Raw genomic sequence first — 27746 nt, forward strand, 5'->3', positions numbered from 1 at the left:
GTAAACTTTAATCTAATAGACCAGCAGTATTTAATAGTGCAGTAGACAAATGTAGTGAGTGGCAGTTAATTACCTATAAACTAAGGAGGCAAAATTAAAAAAAAAAAACACTGCCATATCCAGAAGACATCATTACACCTGTTTTACTGGGAGTTCAATTTGAAAGATTTAAGTAAACCAACCATAGGGAAGCCACTGGTAACCAAATGGCCAGGCACAAACATCTGCACCCCTAGTGTCTACTGAACCACATAAGCCCACATAAGCTCAACATAAGAATGTTGACTGGGGTTTGTTTCAGCTTCAACTTTTAGGATATCAGTATATGCATACAAATTGAAGATGAGCTTTACATTAAAGAATGAAAACTACACAAAAGACTGTTTCCTATTGTAGAGCACTGTAAAAAAACATTACATTTTTTGTTCATATTTTCCCTTCATTGTGCACACTTGTACACTGTTTGAGTAGACTCCCCTTTCACCAATCCAGAAGCAGAAGCCAGCAGTAAGCGGAAGCGCAGCATCAGGTCTGGCAGGACTTTTCTCTGCCGGCTCCCAAACTCTCGGCCCGTGTAGCAAAGACCAGCAATGACCTAGGGATGTCATCTGCAGGGTGCACTTTTACAGAACGAAAGAAGATATCACGCGGAAAGCCAGGGAGGCCAAATCCATTGTGTACGCTAGCGCGCACCTTTAGCTTCTTCCAGATTTATCAAAATTTACTCTAGATCTTCATTAGGTTCTTAAACAATTGCTTACCGTGCTCAAGGAAAGAAACATACAATATCAGTGGGGCTATCCGTTTCAGCCGATTATCCGACGGGGCAGCAGAAACCATGTTTTCCGTTCTCCAGCGGATCTTATTCAACTTCCTCAGCTTCCACCTACAACCCTAGCGGATTGGCCTTCAGCAATGACTACCTTGTATCCCAACTCCCTTGTCACCGATTTCACCCACCCACAGCAAAGCTCTCCTCTGGCTCCTTCTCAACCTTCAAGCGATCCTAAGGTCCAACCCTCGGGACCCACTTCGACACCGGCTGACACTCCACCGTGACATCTATACCTTCTCATGTCAGGGTGGATACAGCCCCTGTTCTTACATTTGTGGCTGGGTTTTGGTTTTTATTATTTCATCCTACAAGATGGCTCCTTCCCACCTGTCAAGCTGCCACAGCGGAACTTTTATTTCATTCTCAGCCACCTCATCCCTGCTCTACACTCCAGGAAAAACCGCCAGCCCCTGGGAGGGCCTTTTTTCAGTTGATACTCAGGAACGTGATTTTTTTCTACCCCACTAAAACACAGATGGAACTTTACATTCTTCATACCTTACCACTTGAAGCAGTTCTACCACTGGAGTTAACAACTTGGACATAGTTAGCTCCCCCTACTCCTTCGGACTCCACAGTTACTGATAGTTATGTTTTTTTTATTTTTTATCTCTGTATTTCTTGATATTTTTGCAAGAATTCGAATATGGTAATTTGATATTGTCCTCCACTGGCTCCCTTGCAGTTTGGAGGAGTAACTAGTTGACCACTTAATTGCTTAAATGCTGGGTGGATACACTCAAGGTCGCCAGTGGATAGATGTACTTTAATATTGCTCACCCCCCCTCCTCCCTGCTTTGGTGTGCTTTGAGCTTAACTGCCTTATACTATGTTTCAGGGTTGAGGCTGACTGGTATTCACATACCTTCTTTATTAACTCGGAAGCCCCTCTCAGCATCTCTACCTCATTTGTATTGATCCATGTTTTACTACTGGTAGTATGCCACTGCTTTGAATATGATGCACTATATTTTGTTTGCTTGACTTAATTTATACACTTGGTTACACAGATTCCCCAGGGCAAGTTTTGATTTGTTTTGTTTACCCCTGCCATGGACCGCCACTTCCCCACATAGGCCTACCCTCCTTATCAGACATAAGTTTGGGACTTTTTGATCCCACTTAAGTTTTTCACCCCACGTGTGAGAACCTAGCCTGTCTCGCCCATTAGGTAACCCTCTCCCACCTTTCTTCCTCATGTCACCACCCAATGTACAACCACAAATTTTGAAAATTCGCACTCTCAACACTAAAGGCCCTAATAGCCCCAATAAGTGCTCTAAATTGTTATACGCTCAACACAAAGCAAGAGTACAAATCTTGCTTCTTCGAGAGCCCCACTTTCAGACTAACCGGATCCCATCTCTCCGCAACCGTTATTACTCCACTTGGTCCACAGCTCCAATACTGAATTCAAAACTAAAGGTCTCCATAGCGTTTCATAAAACGCTACCAGTTCAGATAATAGACTCCCATGCTGACCCCCAGGGCAGATATTTAATTCTTAAGATCTCCATTTGGGATAAGAAGTTCAGCATTTCTTCCTTTCTATGCACCCAACCAACAACCCATGACGGCCATTATTTGGAGACCTTAACAGGGGTCGCTGAGGGCACTATCATAGTGGGAGGCGATCTAAACTTTGTACTAGACCCCCACATTGACACATCTTCTGAGAAAACTTCTATCTTCTACTCCAAGCTAAATTCTTTCTGCTCTAAACTACACGACCTTAAGCTGCTAGACATTTGGAGCACGCTACACTCGTCAACTAAGGACTATACCTTTTACTCAAACCCGCACTGGATGTATTCCCGCATAGACTACGTGCTTGTGAGTCACCAAACACTCGACTGGCACTGGACTGCTTCAATAGACTTTTGCCCCTGGTCTGATCACTCCTCGGTGACACTAACCCTTCAAATCCCACAAGCAGGCCCTAGAGAATGGACAACGCAGTGACTCCCTGTTCAAAGACCTGATTTGCGCTAAGGTGGTATACAGGATATCCAATTTGATCAGAGACCCCTCCTTAGACTCCACTACCCTGCAGATACAATGGGAGGCTATGAAGGCGGTTCTTAGGGGGGTATTAATAGAGCAAGGAGCCAGACTCAAGAAGTTTAGAACACAAAGATATCAAACTCAAATCTGATAAAGTCTGCTCATTAGAACACTTACACAAGCAAAATATGGCTCCTGATGTATTTCCAGAACTAAAAGCAGCTAGAACACATTTCCTTGAATTATTCAACATAGCGCACCGGTGACATCGAGATCGCTACCGTAAACTGATCTATCAATACAGGAATAAATGTGGCAGACTTTTAGCACAAGGATTGCACCTGCGTACATCTGCCTAAGCACATTTTGCAGGCCTTCCATAAATAACATTCCAACTTTTATCAATTACGGCCGAACCCAGTATCATTACCCTCTCAAGAACAATATATATCGGAAACAGCTCTCCCAGAACTAGACCCAGAGGTGATATCTCACTTAGAATCCCAATTTACTGAGGAAGAGGTTAGCGCAGCAATAAAATCCACTCCAGCGGGTAAAAGTCCAGGGCCAGGCGGGTTCACTTCTCGATTTGACAAGCTACATGCCCTTGCCTTAGTCCCTGTGGATGTGGATGCAAAATTATTTTCTAAATTATTCCATAGGGATCCAACTGGGTTCATATATGGGAGGGAGGCAAGAGATAATACCATTAAACTATTTTACTGACCCACCATGCCCAAGCCACGGGAACTCCAATGTGTCTTTTATCGGTTGACGTCGAGAAAGGCCTTTGACAGAGTCAGCTGGCAGTTCATGTACTCGTCATTATGCCAAGTAGGCCTTGGCCCCAGTATGATCATGAGAATTTCAGCACTTTATTCATCACCAAAAGCCCAGGTGAGGGTCAATGGTGCCCTATCTGAGTCTTTCACATTCAGAATGGAACGAGACAGGGGTGTCCCCTCTCCCCATTGCTTTATGCGTTGGTAATGGAACATTTAGTCGTAGCTTTGCATCAAAACTCAAATCTAACATAACGCCCTTAAAGATGTTAAGGGCGTTATGTTAGGAGACTCACATTACAAACTCTCACTATAAGTGGACGATCTCCTTCCATATAAATCTTCCCCTCACATCACAATACCATCTATACAGAAGGAATTTGACAAATTTAGTCTCTATAATAACTTCAAGGTAAACTACTCAAAATCTGAAATCCTTAACATTTCAAACTTACGGCCTAGCCAGTATTCCAGTCCGGCCTAACGCCCCCCTAGTTATTTATTGTTGGATCCGGCCTGATTAAATTGTCACGTTATCGCAAGTTCCCTCAATATCATCGAGTTCCTGCATAGTAACCCCAATTACTATGCCTAAAGAGCAGATACAACGCGCAGCTACCAGTCTCTGGAAGGTTGACCTCAAACGTCCTGTCCTGTCTTCAACCACGAATTAACTGACAAATTATTCTTCGTCCAACGCAGCAACAAAGCCCTGTGTTTAGTTTGCAACCATACCAACAGCACTTTCAAGCAGTCGAATCTCAAGGGGAATTTTGATGCCAAGCACGCGCACACATACAGAGACTACATTGCAGATGAGCGGAAGACTGAGGCTTCATCATTAGAACCTGATATTGTATCGATCTCTAAGAACATGCAACATCATGTTTCCCATTGATCGTACCATCTTTTTAAATAAAAAAAAAAACTTTCCTTGGACACCTTGTTTCTTCTGGCCTAATGTGCCTTCTTGATCTCCAAAAAGTTTGCGAGCCCTGCTCTAGATGCTAATGAAATGTCATCCATCAGCACTAATACCTCTTTTTGAATCTGCAACGAGGCGATTGAATATTTAGGTGTGTTGATCACATTTAAACCCTCTAATCTATTCTCATATACAGTTAGGTCCATAAATATTTGGACAACTTTTTTTCTCATTTTTGTTCTGTACATTTCCCCAATTAATTTTAAATGAAACAACTCAGTTGAACTGCAGACTTTCAGCTTTAATTCACAGGGTTGAACAAAAAGATTGCATAAAAATATGAGAAACTAAAGCCTTTTTTTACACAATCACTTCATTTCAGGGGCTCAAAAGTAATTGGACAATTGACTCAAGTGCTATTTCATGGGCTAATGATGTACCAATCTGTAGATTTTGCCACTCCTAATATTCTAGCAATTTCTTGGATGTTTTTTTTCTTTTGCAGCTTAAGAATGGCTTGTTTCACCTGCATGGAGAGCTCCTTTTACCACATGTTGTCTGTTCACAGCAAGATCTTCCGCATACAAGCACACCCCACCCTCTCAAATAAACTCCAGGTCTTAGGCCTTTTATCTGCCTAATTGGTAACAACATAAGGAAGGAATTGCCCACACCAGCCCATGAAATAGCACTTGAGTCAATTGTCCAATTACTTTTGAGCCCCTGAAATGAAATGAATGTGTAAAAAAAGGGTTTAGTTCCTCACATTTTTATGCAATCTTTTTGTTCAACCCACTGAATTAAAGCTGAAAGTCTGCAGTTCAACTGCATCTGAGTTGTTTTATTTAAAATTAATTGTGGTAATGTACAGAACCAAAATGAGAAAAAAGTTGTCTCTGTCCAAATATTTATGGACCTAACTGTAACTACAGTAAACCTCAATCTGACCTCCAGAAAAAATGCTTCTACCTTTGAACTGGTTTGCTTGCATCAACACTCTTAAAATGGATATACTACCAAAATTATTATATTTGTTTCAAACAGTCCCGATATCCCTATCAGCGATTTATTTACGTAAATTGTATGGTCTATTTCGACATTTCCTGTAGAGGGTGAAGCAGCCCCGGTTGGCATTACGTCGGCCAAATCTAAGGATAGAGGCAGGGTAGGTGTTCCTGATATTACCAGGCATGGGTTTTAGTGCGTGTGGTGGACTGGTTTCATAATAAAAAATCAAAAGAATGGGTGATGCTAGAAGACTCTCTCTCTCTCCAATTGATCTTAGATCCCTACCCTGTGTAGTTTGTTTATTTGTTTGTTTTAATAGACAAGGGTCTGGATAACATCATGGACTTTAGGCTCACCTATCCATGAATCGGATGAACCCTCATACTATTGACATTCACGCTGACGAGTATGTCCATTTTCTGCTAGCCCTTACGAGCACTGTGATATGTGTCCACAATTTCAGGTAACCTGATTGAAACATGGTTCTACTTTATATATTTTTTTTTCTCTTAGACCCTGGTTGTTATATTGTTATACTGCTATTAAATACAGATTGCTAATAAAACAGATTGAAACAAAAGGTTATGTTTATTTGATAAAGCATGTAATCATATCAACTCTATTAACTACAACTTTACTTCCCTTCCTTCTAGCTATAATTATTTTCCCTTTTGCCCTCCAACCATGCTCAGCCCCACTATAGATATTCTCCTCTTTGTTTTGTTCATAATTATGTCCCACTGTCTTCTCTATTACTACAGTCCAGGATCATTTTTTCTCTGCCTCCCACATGATCATGCCATTTATCAGCTCATGCCATTCATATTCTCTATGGTTTAATTATGGTCATATACTACCTTCTCTAGCTCTCATTAAACCTGACTTAATTTGATCAGCATACACTTTCCCAATGTTCAATAGTAAGCGTTCACTGGTCTCAGCCAATACCCCCACTTCAAAGTCAACTTATATTTAGAATATGATCATTTCTACAAAGACACATCAAAAATATGTGGTCACCTAAATATTTGGGCAGTAACTCATACCAATATTTTAACAATCCCTCAGCGACCAAAACTCATTCAACCTAAATTACAATTTAAGATGAATAATAATTTCCAATTTATTTTAGTACAAAAACCACTAAAGGGTGCTTTCTATATGAAAGATTGCAGTTGGATTTCATTTGATGTGCATTGTACTGCTTCAGTGTCCCCTATAGTCCTCTCTGCACAATTTCACATATTACTTTTTTTACTTCTATTACTATTATCTGATAAAAAAGAAAATTCTCATTTCTAACTACAGCTAGCTGAAATCTGATTAATTAATTGATTACTATAAGCTAGGTTTGTATAAATTGCCTGAATTTTCTGCAGGTGACTATCTGTATACACCTAATATGCAGTCATAAAGCAATTTTTCTTTTAGTCTTTGGTGCGATAAGAGCAGTAAAATGTCAAAGTAGTCAATGCTGTAACATTATCTGGGAGCACTGTGACCCTTTTTAGTCACAATATTTTTAAGGTTCGGGATTATTTGTTATTATTTCTTGCTGACATCCAAGCTTTCCGTATTACACTTCACATACTGTTCACAAAACACAATGACCTTCTGTGTGCAACCAAAATAATATATTACTTAGGAGAAAAATACTTATACCAATGTCAAGTGTTTCCAGTACGAAGTCAGCACTCACTGTGCTATGTTATCAAAAAATCTGGCATAAATCAAAAATATCTTTGCATGTAAATCAATAAAAAATGTTTGTGTCACATCAAAATTCAAAACCGCTTGGTGACCTTTTTTCCAGATAAACTATTTTTTATTTGTTAGGTAAAGCATAATTTCTAAGAGATAAATAATAAAATAAAACTTCTTGTAGTTTTGGATAAAATAGGGGATGATCTAAACCTCAGTAAGGATTTATTGTTATTAGTGTCCCCACAAAGTGGATTTCCCTCTCTACAGGCTCTTTTTCTAAAACAGGGAATCAGATATTCCCTCAAACATTCTCTTGAGGGAATATTCCAGGTTCATGTGTTTCAATGGCAGTAACCGATTCCCACCAGGAAATGTCTGAGGGAATGTCAGATTCCCTGTTTTATAAGTACAGCCCCATGTGTTCTGCTGACCAATGTCAATAAGACGAAGTAATTCCTTGGGAAACATAGATAATAAGCAAAGGGAATGACAAACGTTTTGGGTACCATTATACATATGATGAAAGTAAATCTTTTAGTGGAAACACCTGTTCTGGTGACTCTTTAAAATAATTTACCATTGTACAGATTTCCTGTTTATTCCCTGTCCCATGTCATAAACTATAGGGAAAATACATTAGTTTTAACCCTTCTTTACTTTATTAATTACATTTCTTTTTTTGGTTATACATCAACTTGGTTATGCATGACCGCATTAGGATATAACAATGTAGTACATTATACAGCCATCTATCATCTATGTGCCTGAAATGATCTGGACCTCCACAGATAGGTATACCCGAGTTCTGTGTGATATATTAATCAGTGATGTTATAGAGCAAGGGGGCTCATTGAGTCAGTCTGCATATCTCCCACCTTCCTATTTAAACATGGTTTTACTTACTCATCCCATGTGTTTTTGTTGGCCACCAGTAGAAGGCACTGTGTTCTTATAGTACCAACTCAAGTGTGCAAAAAAAAATAAAAAAAATGTCCCTTGAATGCACACTTTACATGAGGCCATCTACTGGTGTGACCAAAACATAAAACGAGAATATTTTTCTCAAGGCATTTTGAGAGGGAAAAAAAAAATGTTTATTCTCGGGTATTTATGGTAAAAAAAAAAATATATACCAGGTTGACTCCAAGTTTTGAACCCTCATTTTTTATAAATATATATATATATATATATATATATATATATATATATATATATATATAGATGTACTGTTTAGTTATGTTTGTAGAACATGTTAACAGAACTGTTCTGTTAACAGAATAAAAAGACGTTATGTAGCCATGCTTTCTTCCCCCCTCATTTTGTATTCAGCCAGGTTCTAATGGGCCATAGTATTGGCAACTATGGAGGTCAAAAGCTACCTATCCCCATCTTTCCTGACAAGGTTGTTAAACTAAACTATGCTTTTATTGCTCCTTCCACTTCTTGTCTTTTGCCAAGGAGAATAATAGCCTTTGCCTTGTTAAATGTAGATGCCTGCTGGTCATACATCACTGAGCTGTTAATTTTGTTAGTAAGGCATTGCAAAGAAAATTAATCAAAACATCACTTGTATTTTAATAGAAAATTAGGCACATCTTTATCAAATTTAAGTGACGACAAGCTTCATCAACCTCTAGAGCACATATTGAGATCTTTTGACAACCGTCTATCCTAATGATAATTTTTTTTTTTTTTGCAGTGAATAATGTACTTTACAGTAGGGCTGTCACTTAATGATTTACAGTGCTTTAGTGTAACTAGATAAGGTTCTAAAATTATTTAAAAGTATTGGATTAATAATTTTCCACCTTTTTATGTTTTGTAATTAAAAGGGAATGAATGCTAAATGCAAACAAGGTAGAGTTGCCTATGAGTTTTAAAGGAAAGCCTGATAGCTGACTGCCATTAAAGTCAATAGGGAAAACAGGTGTTTGTCTAGGGAGCCACTTCTTCAGCCAAATGCACCAAAATGACTTGGGAAGACTACAAAATGTTTAACCATATTGATTAAATATGTGGGGAAATACAAATGTGTGCAAAATAGCAGTGTGATTAAAAAAGTGAATAAAGCTTAAAATTCTTGTAATAGCTTTTAGTTTCATACACGCAAAAGCATGAGAAACACTGCACATTTTATTCCAAATCTAAACATGAAGAAAAAAAAATGTGTTATTTCTTTGCAGAAAGTGAGGAAATTAAATGTGTTGGTTCATTTAAAAAAAAAAATAAATGAACCATCCTTTCTGAGAACTGCGGCACATCAGTGTTGCATGGATTCGACCAACTGTTCCAGCCCAGAAGGATTGGTCTACATTTCATAAGTCTTATGCATTTCTTAGTCTTGTTTCAGAATTAGCATTCTTTATGTCACCCCACAAGTTTTCTATTGGATTAAAGACCAGGGATTGGGCTAGCCACTCCATAACGTTAATCTTGTTGGTCTGAAACCAAGACATTGCTCATTTACTTGTGTGTTTGGGCTCAATGTTTTGCTGAAACACCCAATTCAAGAACATTACCTTTTCAGCATAATGCAACATGACCTCAAAGTATTTTGATGTATTCAAATTGATCCATGATCCCTGGTATGCGAAAAATAAGCCCAACACCATAGTATGAAACATCCCCATATCATGCTTTCGCCACCATGCTTCACTGTCTTCACAGTGTACTGTGGCTTACGTTTAGTGTTTGGGGGTCATCTGACAAACTGTCTGCAGACCTAGACCCAAAAAGAACAATCTTGCTTTCATCAGTCCATAAAGGTTGTGCCTTTTCTCTTTAGGCCAGTCAAGAGAGGGGGCTTATTGCCAATAGTTTGCGCTCACATAGATATCTTCTAATGGTAACTGTACTCACCGGTAACTTTAGACCTTCTTTGATCTTCCTGGAGCTGATCATTGGCAGAGTATTTGACAATTTGGCTAATCTTCTATCTTTTTTTTTTTTTTTTTTTTTACACGTCTATCAGGTTTTGGTAGCCATTAAAGCAAATAGGTTATTTTAGCTGAGCAGCCTATCATTTTCTGCACTCCATTATGTTTTCCCCTTTCCAATCAACTTTTTATTCAAAGTACGCTGTTCTTCTGAAACAAGGTCTGGAATGACCCATTCAGATTTTCAGGGAGAAATGCACTAGTGACCTCACTAACTGAACTTCACAGCAATAATATTTTCAACAGCAAAAGCAGGTGTTCCCAAAGCATTTGTGTGTATGGAAATAAAAGCTATTATAAGGATTGTGAGCTTTAACCATTTTTTAAAATACACTGCTAATATTCTAAACATAGTGGAGAAGTATAAATCAGGGTTGGGGTATAAAAAGATATGCCAATATTTCAATATTCCATAGAGCACCATCAAGTTCATAATAACAAATCTGGTCAGGATTAAAGGAAATGTAGATGACATGAGATACAGGGCAAACATGTTTTAGTCTGCCATGGGATTTCGGACCAGAACTAAGGCTCAGCATCCATCAGGACAATTACCTTACACATAGTGCTACATTCCTATTTTGTAGATATAAAGCTACACTGGTGTGATTTTAAGAAAACACTGAAATGTCTTGGGTGACATGGACATGAGGTGCCTGGACTTCATTTCAACCAAGAATCTGTGGCATGACAAAAGAATTTTGTATATTTACACAACACATATGACTTCAAGATGTTGAGAGCAGATGTAGACACAAACCCTAAGATATTTGTTGCTATATTTAAAGCAAGAAGTGGCTCTACAAAAGTAATAATTGTTGGGGGTCAATAACTACGCACACAAATTCTTGCTTGTTTTATAAGAAAAATATATTTAGTGGTAGACATGTTTTACAAATCAAATAATGCTAACCCCCCAAAACTCCATTCTAACATTGTAATGCAACTGAACAGGACAAACACCAAAACAATGTATGTCATACAGATGATTGAGGCTACACATGACTGTTGCTTAAAATAGAACTGGAAAAAAAAAAAACAACCACGTACCTTAACCCTCGCAGGTACGTTGATCCCTCCAGCGGTTTCCTGGATCAGGTCTGGCGTCATCCTGGTATCCTACTTCTTCTCTTACTACAAGAAGATATGGCCATCTCAATGTTGTAACACCGACATCTCCTCCACCATGATCATAAAACGCATCTCTATAAACATCACATTAGTAAATACAACCACAAAAGAAGTGTATACAATTTGTGTTACAAGGAGTTAATACTAATTAATTACCCAACGCCTGAGAGAGCGTTTCTTTTGTTACACAGATAGGGTTTACGTTCAAATTGTACTATGTATGTTTATGACATCATTATTCCATGTTTTTAATGTCTGTAAATAAAAATTGTAATTTAATCAATTTATGTTTGTGTCTGTTGAAAAACTCCCTATTGATCATGTGAGAAGGATATTTTGAATAGTGTTAAATGAGATCAGTTTGTGTAGTTTTTTTCTTCCTTCAACAGCGCTGATAACCACTTGGATTTACACTAGTACTGTGGGCAAAAGTGAGACAAATCTGATAAAATCGACAGGATTGGCTAATACAATGGAGCAGATCCAATATTTAAATTTGTCAATTTACATCTGTCTGGAACATTCAGAGGCAAACAACTGGCTAACTTGGAGAAAAAAAACTTTTCTAAAAGAAACCAGGGGAGGTTTGTGAGGAACACCAAAAACAACTCTGTAAGTAAATGGTTAAGTAAAATTGCCAAGAAAATCTCACCACTTTTTCCAAGTCAACTGGTATCCTTCCTGAATTCCAAAACAAAAACCAGTTCTAAATAATTAAGCATACATCTGAACCCAGTAACATTCCCTGTCTCTTCTGCTGCCATTGAAGTTTCTTGGTGACTACTGTCTTCTCTTTCTGTAATTGCTTTATGCAAATGGTAGCCAAATCAATAGATAATACAAACCCAATAAAACATAACTCATTTGCTTGGATGAACCGTGTCATTGATAACTATCTGGTGCTCAAATTACAAAGTCACAACTTAACAATCTTGTTTTACTTGAGCAATTAATATTTTAGCTCAGCATTAAATGATTATTCCAAATAGAATATTGATTTTCATGTAGAAACACCTGGAAGTACTACAGGAATACTTTCACCTTTAAAGAAGGTACACAAATTTATCAAATGTCCAGATGGGCCACTTATTTTGACCTTCGCCAAATTACAGAGGAGTCTAAGATTAAACATAATTCCTGTTAATTGATGATGAGGTGTCACATTGCAAGCTCGAGTGATAAATTAAGATAAGCAAACTTTTCTATTTACATGTCTTCTGCTTTTATAGGAAAAATTATACATAGTAAATTGTAAAGAAAGTGATAGAAGGAAAACAACATTTTCTTTTAATTATGTTACCAAACTTAGCTTAAAAAAGCTCAAATGAACTATTCATAGATAACACATATTAGGAATCTTGATTATTAGCAAAAAAATTACATCTGGAAATAGATGAGTTGTAGGGAAATCTGGTTGTCTCTTTTCCCAATGCATTTCTCCATATGGCTTCCTCAGGGGTGGAGATGGGCTAAGGAAGTGTAGTATGAAAATATAAAAATGATAATGATAAAATTAGAGGTATGCCTGTGCAGTAAAAAGTGAAAAATGTTAATTTCTTTACAAATTACTGGTAAACTACACAAGGCTTGGCAGCTTATACTGTAAATGGATTTATGTGCCCCTGTTACTGTCAAAAAACTATACATATTTTTTTTCCCTGAATAGGTTTCACATGAAAATGCAATTCCATTTTGGAATTGAATACAATTTTTGTGTCTCCAGGTATTTAAGCACATGTAAATCCTTAAACTTAATTTGCTCCCTTTTGACCATTTTGTTCCATTTGTTTGATATCTGCAAAATAGGTTTAGAAACTCTGGTTTAGGTTAGGTTTAGAAACTCTGCTCTATATTGACAAGGTTTTTCCCAAAATAAATATGAAGGACAATATATTAAAGTTGCAATTTTTTTTTTTTTTTTCTTGCCCGTCATGGTCCTCCTATCGTTTCCCCATTTAGTGAAGTCAAGTCAGAAATCCAAACCCGTGTGTTTAGCTTGAGGTCAAGACAGTCATGACTTTTCTGTAGTTTTAATATTTTGTGTATTGTTTTTGAGTTTATTTGACCTAAAAGATACATGAGGTGGAATTAGAATTAAGCCATTAGATTTCCGGTCCTCGCTACTGAAATATTTGCCTTTACATCTTAGATTGCAGAGTGTTATACAACTACATGGAATTTGTTATTTAAATGATCACTATATACATCACCTTTTCTTTTTTTAACTATCTTTACTAAATTATGGATAATATAGATTATTATGCTATGACAAAACCAGTAGTTATCAGTACTAAATAAACATCAGTACTATATAAACACAGCAAAATAAGAATCTGTGGACATCCAGTGTAAACAATCAAACCCTTTATTGTGTAAATTACATTAGAGCGCTGTAAAAAATAACCTGTTAAAGAGTGAGAAACAGTAGATTGGTAGAGGTAGTAGGAAAATTTATGTAACAGTCCACAGATAGTTAACAGGAGTGTATCAGGCTAAAGTATTTTATTTTGAAAAGCTGATCAAAACAGGTTAACTAAATAAATAACAAAACAAAAATCATTTAAATACTATAGTCTAGAGGATTTCTACAATAACAAAATCAACACAATACTGATGATAAAATAAAAGAACAAAAGCTACACCACTAACAGGGTGATATTACAAAAAAATTGTTAGGATCCGTGTAGATTATTTTAATGCTTGTTCAATTATGTGAATCTTATTTCTGCACTGTACTCCGCATATAATTATCTACAATGGTTAACCCCTACGGTTGTTCTTCATGAAGAACCATCAACATTGTAAACTTTGTTGTAGTATCAGTGACAGCCACGCTTCCTGCCAACCGTCAGATATTCTTCAAACTGAATGAAGACTCCATTTAATTGTACGATCACTCCAAGCTGGAGTGTTTAATACCATAGGTGTCATGTTATGAAGATCCTAATTGTAGACTGTATATTATAAATCTAATCACTGTTCCTTGGACACAAGCAAGACCATAAAAACTGTTGTGTACAGTCATATTAAAAAGGAGGAAACCGTTAAATCCCAGATTATTAGCTAAAATATGGAAAATCTAAAATAAAATATTTAAAAACAAAATACTTCCGGTGAAAGTATTTTTTGGATCCACCTTCTAGCCAGGCAATACTCTAGACACCAAACTTAGGGAGGAAAATGGTGTCCAGCTTATTAAACATTTAGTTTCTGGAATAGCCATATAGGAACTGGTAAAATTATTTGTAAAACCCAGAATAAAATAATAAACTACATTAAAATATTTTTGAAAAAATGCCTAATTTTTTTTTCCTTTCGAAACAAAATCTTTATCATAAGCTCACATACTACAAAAACAAGCTATTCTTTATAGTACAAAGTAAACTGTCGCTCTTACCAGTATTAAAAGGTTAGATTTGTATTATCTGTACATGTAAAATTATTGCTTTTTTGAAAAATATATTTAGCATGCTAGGATTTTATTTTATACCATTTCCTGCCTTTATAAAAGGTTACAATTTAAAAAACACACACACTAGTAAAGCTTTTGCATTTTTTTTTTCACAGAACATATTCTTTTCAAGGCAGCAGTAAATTTTTGTTGATAATGCATAAATTCATATGTGCAAAAATGTGGGGCTCTTAGAAGTGTTGTCGTAACACATAGTGTCACAGCAACAATGGGCAAAATAATATTTGTAGAACACATATGAAACCCCTTGCAGTGAACAGCACAGCAATGCTGTCTGCAAGCCTGAAGGGGTAAAACCGAGATCACTGCTTTAATTTTGTTTACCATCACCTCACCATAACAATGCTGCAGAAGAGGTATATAAAGCTTTTTTTTTTATATGTTCATTCCCCCCACAACCTGAATGCCACCAAAGAACAGAGACAACTTAAAAAGCAACATCATCACACATGCTATAAACAAGAAAAAAAAAAATCTTAAGACCTCTCGCAAGGTACCGGCTTGGAGAAGGGTGGTTTTTGCAGTGGGGAGATGCATGCATGCCATCCCATGCACAACTTTTTTTTTTCTTTTTAATTTCGCTAACTAGTACAGTACTAAATTCTGCAGCTGCTGTGTGGCATTTACAAGGGAAAACATTGCATAATCATTCGTGAGCAGGTGTAAGAAAGTAGCCCTATTTAAAAATAAAAATAAAAAAAAAGTCCTGAGAGTAAAATCAAGAAGCATTTTTCCTACGGTATTAGTGTTCATGTAGCATCACGTTAAAGTGTTTTATTGTTCACTTCTGTCAAAAGCAGAACATGGCGGCACCTTGTGATTCATCGTCGGAATTAAGACCATCAGATTCATGGGCTGGCCTTTGGATTCAATAGATGCACAATATATATGCAGCATCACTGAGCAGTCTGGCTTTAAGCAAATCAGTGGTAAATCAATCCAACATGTTACTTTTTGTGCCTTGTCTCAGCTACTCCTCTGTGACACTCAAGAGTAGTCCACTGGAGTAGATTACAGATCAGTGCTTAGACTGTCCCAGCTGAGTTATGCTGTACCCTTCCATCCAGTGTGTGATGAAATTCTGCTTCATGACTGGGTCATGTTTCACCTCAGCATCTGTTATTTTTACCTAAGTCGGAATAGCTTTTTAAATGATATGGATGTCGCCTACATCTTTATTATAAAACACTATTTAGTGCAGAAGAATTGCTGCACTAAGTGAAAAAGTGTCAAGTTTTATCTTCACTTTAACGCAACAGCTCCAGTGACTTGATGATTAGAAGGCAAGTTTTCCAGTTGGTCCTCCATGTAACTGGTGGCATTGTCACTTTGGGGTCGGAGGAGCTGCTTGTCCGGGTACTCGCTGTTATCAAAAGGTACCCGATGCACACACTGCACATGAGTCTTTAAGTTCCCTTTTTGAGAGGCACTGTATGGGCAATATCTGCACTGGAATGGTCTCTCTCCTATAAAAATAAAAATAAAAATCACTTTTTTCAAGGTATTACTGGTTATCTGGCTACAAAATACAGGCATTCATTGATCAAACTGATGAGCCTCATAAACATATAGTCCTGTTTTCCTTATTAAAAAAAAGGCCAACCTGGCCACACATAGGGTTCTAGTGTGCTACTTTTTGTTGCCCAATTTCTAAACACATACAATTCACACAAAGGAGCTTGCATGTTCTCTATTCAGGTCTCCATTTTATTTTCATGCAATATAAAAAACATACTGGGTAATAAGGTACATACTAGGACTGTGACATACTATTGCAGTCTGCAACAGGATGGCAGGGAAAAAAATGTTGGCCACTCTGAACATCCCTTAATGTCTTTGGATAACTTAAGCTTAAACTATTCAAGCTCTGTTAAAACTTCCAGGTATTTTAATTATCTGTTCAAGAAAAACTACATCGAGTTCCTTAAAATGAACTGGCATATGTCAAAAGAGGGCAGTGAAGGAAAACAGGTCTATAATAAAATAAAATTTAAAAAAAAGGTCAATTCTATAGAGGGAAATAAAGTCAAATGTTCTATGTATGTCCACACAACAGAGAATCTCAGTAATGCTTTCATACAAATATTTCCATAAAGAATAACAGAAAGGAGATTCTTAAGTAAAGGAAGGAAAAAACAAAAGTAAACATTAAAATGTGAATTAATGTGAGCCTGAAGCTTTCACAGAATTGTTTAACAATGACATTTGTTTCATTAATACATTAACCATATAAAGGGAATTAGTTAAGAACTGTGAATCACTTTTAATCAAGACAAACCAACCAGGCAAAGTCTGCAGAAATGTCAAAAACTGCACAATTAACAAAAAGTGAGATTATTATATAACGGCAAACAGATATGGAGCAAGCATACTGTAACAGTCATGTTGCATAAATTAACATTTGTACTACTCCAAGAATACAAGTTAGGACTGACACCGATACAGCCATGTAACAAAGCAAATGCCCATTGGTATGCAGAACTGTGATCTACTTTGCGATGCCATATCAATTAGAAAGTTATTTGCTGTAAATTTGTGTAACTTCAACCATGAGTTATTCACCACAATGAAGGTTTATTCATTAACCAATGTCCATATATGTAATATGTCAAACAGTGTCAATGGAAAGTGGTCTTTTTTTTTTAGGATTAAAAGTCCCACCAATTCAGAAAAAAAAAATTATGATAATGTTTACCCATCTCCCAAAGAGAATTGTAAAAATCATAAAACAATCTTTTGTATGCATTGTACACGATCAACATATTTCAAAGCTGGCTGCATATTGTCAAAGGCTTTTCCACCTAGTGCTCCGTGATCAAAGGGAACAAATAAAAAAATAGGCGGTAGATTGCAGTAATTAAATAAAATGTAGATTAACATAATCATAGAGGTGACTGTTCAAACCACATGTACAGCAAACCAGATTAAGAAGAAAAAAACTAGGGTTTCCTCACACATTATATATATTCTCCTATATGCAAGCCTACAATGAAAGGACAGGTTTCCCAAATTTGCTGCATGCCAAAAGGATTCCCCACAATGCCCTGTTTCCTTTTATAATTAGGTATAAAAATATTTCTGCTTTATATGACTTTTTACAGATTTTATCCTATTTTGTAATAAAATCAGACAAAGGTCAATCTAACCTAATGAACAAAAAAATCTATATATTAAAAAACAAAGTATGCCTCAATGCTCTAAATCACTTATCTGTATTCCAAAATGGGGTTCTTTGGATATGCATTTAAAGTAGTACAAGTAAATCTTCTCACATTTTGCAGCAGATGGCCACTTCATTAGGAGGAAAAAAACAAGAAAGCCATTGTAAGGCTGTGAGGCATACCAAGTTGTACATTGTCCAGGGATCTCCTACACTAGTCAGTATTATTGTTGAAGACCTGAAATACAGAAGTGCTAGGAGCCGTGCTGGGCACTGTTACTGGTGACCCCCTGCCTCTGTATTTCAGATTCCCGACAATGATTTTATTCCAAAATTAAATTTTGTAGCACATTGACTGGCAACACGGATTATCTTCTATTCCCCTTCATAGAATGTGTGACCTACATGATTTAGTTGAAAGTTTGGGAGTGATAGAATGCATCCCTTATCTGCCAGGATGATTTTAAAATATACATTTCATAGAAGAGGAACAAAACTTACCTTTCTGCCCGCTTGTTGATAGGCCAACTCTTCAACTGACCTCAATGGTCGAGTACCTATTTCACCTACAGTGTGAAATGGTTCCCGTCAGCTGGTCTGTCCTGTGTAATGTATGAGCCAGTAGAAATAACCATCTGACTAAATACTTGGTGGCCGAGCAGAAGAGGTGGCTTATCAACAAATGGACTCCTGCAAAGTAAAGTACACTGCCTCCTCTATTACAGGTTTGATTTTACATTCAAAAAGGTCCTAAGTGCATTTTATGTTTTTATTTGTCCTGCATCCTATGCTAACATAATGATGATCCCTGTTCACAACAATATGACCTGACAATGTATTGGCATCCATCTTTGGTCTAAACATGTTGTTACTGACCAGTGGAGGGTGCAGTTTTTGAAAGGAGTTTTCTGCATAAGGCTAAACTACAAATTTATCTCCATTGTGCATGATGTGGTAAAACATCGTTGAGTGGCCATCATGTTTTGCTGGGGAGAAAGGTCACAGAGCTAGTGCTTGAATAATGCATTAAAGTCAGCAGAAGTCTTGGCTGCTGTAGAAAAGCATGGTAGAAGAAAATGCACTATACCTTTTTGTTGAATAATCCAGCAAAATTAAGACTTAAGCTACAGACCGAGGCTGATTTACTAAAGGCAGATTAAATATTACCCTTCAATTTATAAATCACTTAGCTTAGTGAATGCAGTGATGCACTCACGACTTCAGCCACCCAACAATCCTGTTTTCTTCCCATTTCTTGCATGTAGGATATACTTTGAAAATGAAATATCCATCACAAGCTAACCCTTGTGATGAACCCTTATAGGTGACAGCCTAAATGTCCTTAGTACATCAACCTCAATATGAAAGCATTGGTCTTGATTTGAAATCAGGAAAATGGAAGGATTAGGAATAACCTACCGGTATATAAACATAACTAATATATATATTGAACCTTCGACTAACACAAGTTAGAAAAAAATTACTTCTGTACTACCATAAGACCTCATATTTGTAACAGCTGCCTTCTATGTGCCTCATGCCATAAAAAGCAGAAATATCAGATAAATCTCTCAATTCTTTGCTGTCCCATTAGGCTAGAATTTCTAAGAAGCATCTGTCCCATCTTTCTGCTAAAAGGTAGCAAACAAACAGGCGCGCGCACACACACACACACACACACACACACAACACCACAGCTTTCTCAAACTTTACTTCTCAGGTAGTAATGAAATATTCAATGTTTTTTTTGTTTGTTTATTGAAAGAGCCAAATGAAAATTGCATCAAAGAATAGTGAATATTGGCACGTATGTGTAGATGTATAGATGTACAGGATGTACAATATACAGAACAGGGAAATGTCAATGATATTTGCTAGTACTTTTTGCATGGCAGGTTTTTAAAAATGTCAGTCTTTCCAAATATTTTTGTTTTTTTCAATACTATTTACATAACTACCATCATCTATGGCTTCAGGTACATTTCATTCAACAAGAGAATGTTCAAAGAAAAAGGTAGACTACAAGTAAGAAATAGAAAGGGAGTCTGTTAAGACAGAAGACATTGGACATTAGAAAGAGGAAAGCACACCACCATACAGAGTCCACAGAAGCTGGAAGGTCAGGGTAAGGCATAGTTCTATAGAACTTATGTGCAGACACTAGAAGTATACTCTTCAGAAAAACACAGACAAATTCCTCCTTTTATAAAATATCAATAAAGAAAAAATATATAAAAGATTTTTAGTTTACAAGGGGTGTATTGTGCATGTTTGGACACTTGTTCCAGTTTTTGGAAGGCATAACTTTTGCATTGTGGGTCAGTATACAAGTGATAATCTTGGCATGGATAATAAAAAAAATGGTCAGTGCTTTACTGAGGAGTACTGCTATGTGACTTTTCTCCCCAGCAATCATATTAAAAAAAAAAAAAAAAAAAAAAAAAAAAAAAAAAAAAAAAAAAAAATTAAAAAAAAAAAAAAAAAAAAAAAAAAAAAAAAAAAAAGCAAACACTCAATTCATTGACAACATACTTGTTTTGGGGCATCTGCGGAGGTGGTGTGAACTTCAGTACCTCGGAGTCCATTAGACTCAAAAACCACTGTGGGAACAAGGGGTCTTGTTAAACAGAGGAGCATTTAGGCTTGAGTTAGTGTGTGTACATCATTGAGACCATTACAGTTTAACCACATTAAATAGGAAGGGGGAGGGAGAAAAAAAAAAAAAAAAAAAAAAAAAAAAAAAAAGACACCAGCTAGTTGCCTGTGGCCAGTACATACCAATTTACTGTAACACTTTCAGTGAGAGTGTGTGCTAATGGCAGCCTAAGGCCACTGCCCTTTTTAATTCAGATTTTGGTGCTGATGAAAGCAATCACTGACAACATTAATTATCAGTGTGTGTATAAAAGGACCCTCTACTTGCATTACTTACCATTTGGCCTCTGTCATTTCACATCAGGATGGCTTATGTATGCATCATTCACACTTCTGCACCAAAGCCCACTAGTCTAAAGCTGTCATAGACTGCTCATAGCACATTTTATCTCTACCTAACTCACAGTGTAATAAGAGCAACAAATAAATTGGTCTAGGTTTAAACATATATTAAATGTCTGTGTTAATTATGTTTCAATTATCACTGTCCGGACTAGAGAGGGCTTTTTCCCATAAAGGAAAATGTCATAAGGTGAGAATGGAGATGATCATGTAAAACAGGGGTTAATGATATGCAGAAATGAGTAGCTACATATCGGTGTGCTTGTGGCAAAATGAATCACTTGCATATTTATTCATAATCATTGCCGTCTTTTGTTAACCTTTCCCATCAAAAAGAGATTCTTCTCCTGAACCACCAACAGGAACGTACAGCTGACACTTCAACAGATGGCTTTAACTCTTTGGCAGCCGCAGGAATGTAAAACTCAGACTGAAACATTTTTTGTTAAATATTATAAAGTCCCTAATTAAATTTCATCACAGCCCTGTTAATTTTAAGCTTAAAACCACTTAAAATTCTGAAAAGACAGAAAATGCAAGTATATACATAAAGCCAAAGCAACAAACAGCTATGTTCAGGCGGTTAGTCTAGCAAATAGTTCAAGTGTTGGCACTTTAATATAGAGACAATTAGGAGTAAGATCTACCTGTATGGGACCTCATGTGGGTTCTTAAATGGCTTGGCTGGGTGAAACACTTTCCACACTCGATGCAAACATAATCTCCTTGACGTGCCTGTGTCCTAAGCATTCCTTTGGTTGATAGGAAGGAGGAGGGAAAGAAAAAAAAAAGTTGAGAAGAAAACATTATGCTGGAAGAAAACATCATTAGTATGTCTAATGTGTCATTATGTGAGGCTACCTTCAGGCCCTAGATGACAACTGTCAGCCTTCATCTGGGCTGGGGATGACAAACCAGGCACACACAGGACTGCGAGAATGCATAAATTACATTGAATTAAAAAACGCTCCCCGTGATGTGCCCGCACCAGGACTGGCATGTCAGGTGTGCGCTTTTCAGAGCAGCTGGATACACTTTTCAGCCATCACCCAGCTTTGTCAACCAGTGTATCAAGCAAATCAAAGTGACTCCAGCATGCCAGAGACTAGTCACATGGATAATAGAAAATGAGTAGAACCAGAGCCCGTCTGTCCCCCCTGGGCTGATGTACCTTGGAGACAAATGCAGAGTGAGTGGAGCCATCACAGACCGATCAAACCTTTAGCCCTTACCTATCTGCCTGCTGGTGCTGCTTTGACCCCAGACCTGGAAGGCACAGACTAAAGACATCTGAGAATGAGAGTGTCTTCCTGGATGCTTTGAGACAGTAGCAGCATTAAAGTCTTATTTCCTGCCTTTAGTAAACATGTTTTCTGGGCCATTAGCATTTGTGGAAAACTACTCAGACCTTCCTTTTTTTTAAAGGTCAGTTTACAACATCTGACTTAAAGGGCTAGCTGTTGTCTTTGCTGCTGATTGAGGAAGACATGTCTGACTTTTCGTTTTCTTTTGAATATCATTTGCTGCTGTTGACTAGAATCTCCCAGAAACAACACGCTGTATGCTTTTAGCTTGTTAGAACACACTGCAAGATCTGTTCATTGTTTCAGACTGCATTTGAGGAGAATCCAACTTTAGCAAAGTTAGCCAATTCTAGTTGTAAAATAATCATTTAGGACATGTAATGTATACCTGTAATGTATACCTGTTTTATAATGATAACTTGCAGGTGTCCTCTAATAACTCATCAGTACAATAAAACAAATGCTGATGAGGGGTGTAAAGGCATCTTAATATAGATAACAATTAGGATCTTTATTGCAGCAGAAATATATGGTAAAATACAACCCATTCATTTTTAGAAAGGGTTTATTGTAATAACTCTTGGATTTATGCGACAAAGAAAAAGGAACTTGCCTTGTGACCTTATGCTAGAGTACAAGAAAAAAGTCAGAGCTCTTGATCTGAATACTTATTTCATGTCAGTGAATCAAAGTATTGAAGCCGTTGGTTCAGCATTACAGCCAGGTATTTAGGTCAAGTCAGCACTGACAGACTAAATATTAATTTAGTGCAGGTTTTCTTTAAAAGAGATTTTTAATGTAAAAAGCATGCCAGCTCTGTCTGAACTTCAAATACACAAAAGTATTCCTAAAGTACGTTAGTAATGCACAAATCCATACATTATCAAAAAAAAAAATAGTTTAGTATAGAAAAGCTAATAAAGCAAGAAAGGTGCTGGTCAGCAACACATCTGGAATGTGGTTTAAGTTTACTAACTATTGAGTGGTGTGTAAATGCAATAAAAAATGTGCATTATTCTATTGGCTGTATTTATAAAACAGGGAATCAGACATTCCCTCATGGGAATCTTCCAGGGCCATGTGTTTCAGTGGCACTAATTGATTCCTATCAGCCAACGTTTAAAGGAATGTCAGATTCGCTGCTTCATGAAGAGAGCCCAATTTTTTACTGTATATTTGGCGTTTAATAGCAGAAAATAAAAAGTGAATGTTACCTGCATTATCCAAATTACTGTTATTTGCTCCCCAACTTTGGTACAGTGTAGCTAAGTCCTTTGGAATGTAGGTCTTAAAGATATTTAAAATGTCTAGTTTCTTTTCTTGGCCCTCAGGTGTTGGTTCTTGTTTAACATGTTGAAAAGGCAAAGAGGCACCCATTGCACTTGACTGAGTTTGCAAAACAGGGCTTGACTTGGATCCAGTACTACAGTTGGGTGCTGTTCCCACTTCATTTATATTATTGGCTTGGGATTCCCTTTGAGGCACTAGAGGGCTCTCCTGCTTAACAAGTGGATCTACTTTATGAAATGGAAATGGTGGTTGTGACAGTGTGAATTTTGTTTTAAGTCCATCAGGCAAAGAAAGTTTATTTGGCGATGAATAACTAGATGCTCCCTGGGAAATCATGTATTTTTCAGCTTGTTTACTACTTGAAGGCTGCAGAATTTGTCTTGATGCAGATGATTGAGCAAGTGTGTGACTTCTGCTGTAACTCCCAGGTTGGGACAATTTAGGGCTTGAATCATACTTTGCCTTTGGCACAGGCTGTTGTACCACTGAGCTGTATTGCTCCTGAGCTTGTGCCATCTTGGGTTGTCGTTGTGTACTGACGCTTGTTGATTTAGGTCCATTAAACCCACGCAAGTTTTCACGCCCCTGAGATCCACCGGTAGCCTTCGAAGTGTTTGCCGCTGTTGAAGGGCTGCCTTTAGGTGCTGAAGGCACGCCAAGCATCTGAGTACGTGGGAACCTAGAAATGGGCAGAGGTTGGCATTCTTTTCCACCAAGTGCTGGAGGGGGGCCAGTACGCCCATTATTGGATGGAACATGCACGTTATTTTTTAAATTTTTTAACCCATTTTGTTGAACCCACTGTGGAGCCATGGAATTACAACTGACTTTATGCCAAATTTTTTTGTGCATCCACAAAACTTCAGGATAATGAGTTTTATAACAACAGTAAGGGCATTGATGAACAACTAAAGCAGCCTTTAAAGATTCAGTAGCCTTTTTACTACAAAATTCATCTCTGCTTGAATTTTCACTTAGATCTATTGGGATAAGACCTTCTTTAGCCACACTGGAGCCATCTACTGCCGAACGTTCCCTAAGCAAATCAGGTGCCATTCCATTTGAAAGTATTTTCTCAGAGAACGGTTTTTTTATGTCACTAGTCTCCACATTTGATGAACTACTGCCCTGGATAGCTTTGTGAGGGTCTATGTTGTATTTGTAAGCTGGTACTTTTAAATCAAATTTGTGAAAATCACTTTTCACAAATGGAGGACTTTGAACATCTAATTTATTTAGGTTATCTTCACATTTGCTGGCGTCTTCCGAATCAATAGTTTTATGATGGTTGGTTTTCGAAATTTGCATTGGAATATCTTCACCAGAAAAGTCATTATGGTACAATTTCACTCCTACAATTAGAAAATAGAAAATCAGTACATATATTATTTAACATAAAGCATAACTGCTATAATACATTTTTTTATAATTTGACCAAACCTAGTGCTGCCACAAAAAGACTATTCCCTGTTTTATAAATAAAGCAATGTGTGTCCCCTTTGTACTAGAGCAGTAATGAATACTTAGCAATAATTCTTTAGTAATAATCCTCAAGCTATCAAGGAGACATGGCCAGCATTACATATTAATTGTGTTTGACGCATGGAAAACTGGGCATGTGTCAGAAAGATGTACTATACATTTTTTGCTTTGCACTCATTTTCTGCTATCCTCAATACTGATATTGGTAATTAGGAAGAAAGAATCCATACTAGTATGTGAGAAGTCTGTAAAGGTGCCAGGCCCCTGGTAAACGGAGAATGGATTATTTGTGGGAGGTATGGCCTTTTCACAAGATCAGTTTTATCTGTAAAAGGCAGCTATATAGAATGACTCTGCACAGGACCTATACCACACTGCGTTGTCAAGCTTCTCTATATCAATTTTATGACTGGAATTGCCTTAACTTAGGCTTTGAGCCTGAAATGCATCAACAGAACAGCAACCCCAATCACTCCATAAGCTGTGCAAAGAACAGCTAAAGAACAAGCCTACTTGTCCCCATCATTTGGGTTTGATTTATGTGAAATATAACTGTTCACGCTGACCCATGGTGCCAAAAAAAGGCCTTCGAATGAAGCCTACTGTTGTGGCCATTAATGTATATTGTGTTATTAAACTACATCCTAGTTATCTGCATGTTTTTTATTCAAACGTTTACAGTTTTACACAAAAATGTTTTTGCCACCAATATTGGAGACCAAAACTCACTGTCTAGACATCCGTGGTGCTCAGGGGCTCTATGACTGCAGCACCTGCCTAATATTGTTAGCCATGCACTAGTATTTAGCTTGTTGCATTTCACCAGTTAGTGCTTCCAATACTTTAACATTTGGGATTTGCCACAATTAACATTCAACTATATACAAAACTGAATAGAAAAAATCTAGCAATCAGGTTGATAGACAGAAAAGGTTTATACAAGCAAAGTAGTGGACAGGATTATCAGTGGCATAGGCATAAATCTGGATAACATTAATATTACAAAGGTAATATTTATAAATGTACACTTTTCATTATTACTTCAAGAATTAAATATTGCCAGTGGTTTTCTTTGCACCATTAAAATCAAATAATCTCATTAACAGTAAAGCTGCATTTTCACAAAAAGTATACCCTTTTCCTCTTATAATCCAGTGCTAAGCTAACTTATAAAGCAACCCCACATCTGCATTATTCAGGAGGAAAGCTACAATCTACTGCAGGGTTTACATTGACTTCCAGCTGTTTCTGCACAGTGAGCCTAGTTGGATGTGTGTAGTTCTGTACAGAGTGCTGTCATGGCTCTATTTGCCAGTCATTGCAAACCCACTGCCTATAAACCCCTCATCCATTGGGCCATCCAAAGCCTTCTTTTTGCTGAACCTTCACAGGGCCACTGGCTCTATCACTTTATAGGTTACATGAAAGCAGCACAATAAATTCTAGATAGGCAATATTATTCCCCTATTAAATGCTAGAAGACCAGAAAGTGCTAGTGCACCAAAAGGTTCATGGATAGCTTATAAGTATACAAGTATACAAGTTCCCGTAACAACAACAAATAGAGACCCTCGTCTTTTGATTCTACTTCTGCTACAAACACTTTTTGTAAACTTTTTTGTAGAGTTACTGTGGGTACTGCTTTCTTTATTAACACTGCATTTTAAATGAAAGTGGGATGCTGTATTACAAGCATTAGAGAAAGCCTGAATTTTCCAAAGGATTCATAGGCTTTTTGTTTTAAAATCGAGAATGCAGCAAAAAAATGTATTTTGACAATTCTTTTGAACACAGATTTCCACAGTGTGGGAGATAACAAGAATAGCCATATAAAACGTCCAAGTTTGTATTTTTAATGACGGGCAGCTAAGATAGACAAGGCTACCAAGGACTTATTTGTTGTACCTTTGCAGTGGCTGTACCACCGTAGGAATGAATTACAGATGCCTCACAAAAGCAAAGTAAAAACATTGTTCTGGCAAAATAATATAACAGCAGAAATGTCATTTTATTGCTCTAGTACATACATGAAACTCTGGCATTTTGGATGTATATGTTTTATGTTAAACTGGATGTTTTAACTAAATTTAAATTGGTAAAATGCCAGAAATTACCATTCTTGTAATATATTAAAGGAAATAATTTGGGTGTGAAGTTGTCTCCTAGTTCATTTAGAAAACGGCTGTAAGCAGCCACCCATGTAAACCATAAACAAAGGAAAATAAATCCATGGAATTCTGCTGCCACTTGCTGGCTGACTCCACAAACAGCAATTTACAAGGAATCCAACACAATCTCAATACATAAATATACACACAGAGATACACTAACCGGTCACTTTATTTGTTACGTGGCAGAACTCTTATGTATAAATGACACAATAGAATCAGGAAGTTTTTGTCAATTTGTGGGCTGCAGATCCATGATGTGAATCTCCCATTGTAGGGACAGTTAGTGACAGGACTATGGACTTTATGAGGCACTGTGTACTATGTCAGTGATATATATTATATACACACACAAGTGAATAATAATCCGAATGCTGCTCTACTGGATTGGGATCTGGTGAGTGTGGAGGTCATTTGAATAGTGAACCCATTGCCATGCTCAACAAACCAATTTGAGAAGATTTGTGACATGGCATGTGGTCCTGTTGGGGGTATCCATCAGAAGATGGGCACATTGCAATCATATCTTATGCAAACAGAAAATGTGG

At 37.1% G+C, this 27746-nt stretch overlaps 1 protein-coding gene across 3 annotated transcripts in view; it reads right to left on the bottom strand.

Annotated features, from left to right (window-relative positions):
• Nucleotides 1-13672: 13672 nt before the first annotated feature.
• The window catches only part of ZNF516 (zinc finger protein 516), a 64510-nt gene continuing 50436 nt past the window's right edge, over nucleotides 13673-27746 (bottom strand). For 2 of the 3 annotated variants that reach the window (XM_072411529.1, XM_072411528.1), the window contains exons 4-6: nucleotides 23473-24900; nucleotides 21602-21706; nucleotides 13673-16263 (exon numbers count right to left, since the gene is read on the bottom strand). In XM_072411529.1, the coding sequence (XP_072267630.1) occupies nucleotides 16040-16263; nucleotides 21602-21706; nucleotides 23473-24900 (1757 nt within the window). In that variant the 3' untranslated portion in view covers nucleotides 13673-16039. Of the gene's footprint in view, nucleotides 16264-20489; nucleotides 20558-21601; nucleotides 21707-23472; nucleotides 24901-27746 lie in introns of all 3 variants that reach the window. The other variant, XM_072411530.1, reaches the window with a different exon arrangement.

The sequence above is a fragment of the Pyxicephalus adspersus genome, chromosome 5 (genome assembly GCF_032062135.1).
Source record: "Pyxicephalus adspersus chromosome 5, UCB_Pads_2.0, whole genome shotgun sequence".
Taxonomy (NCBI): Eukaryota; Metazoa; Chordata; class Amphibia; order Anura; family Pyxicephalidae; genus Pyxicephalus; species Pyxicephalus adspersus.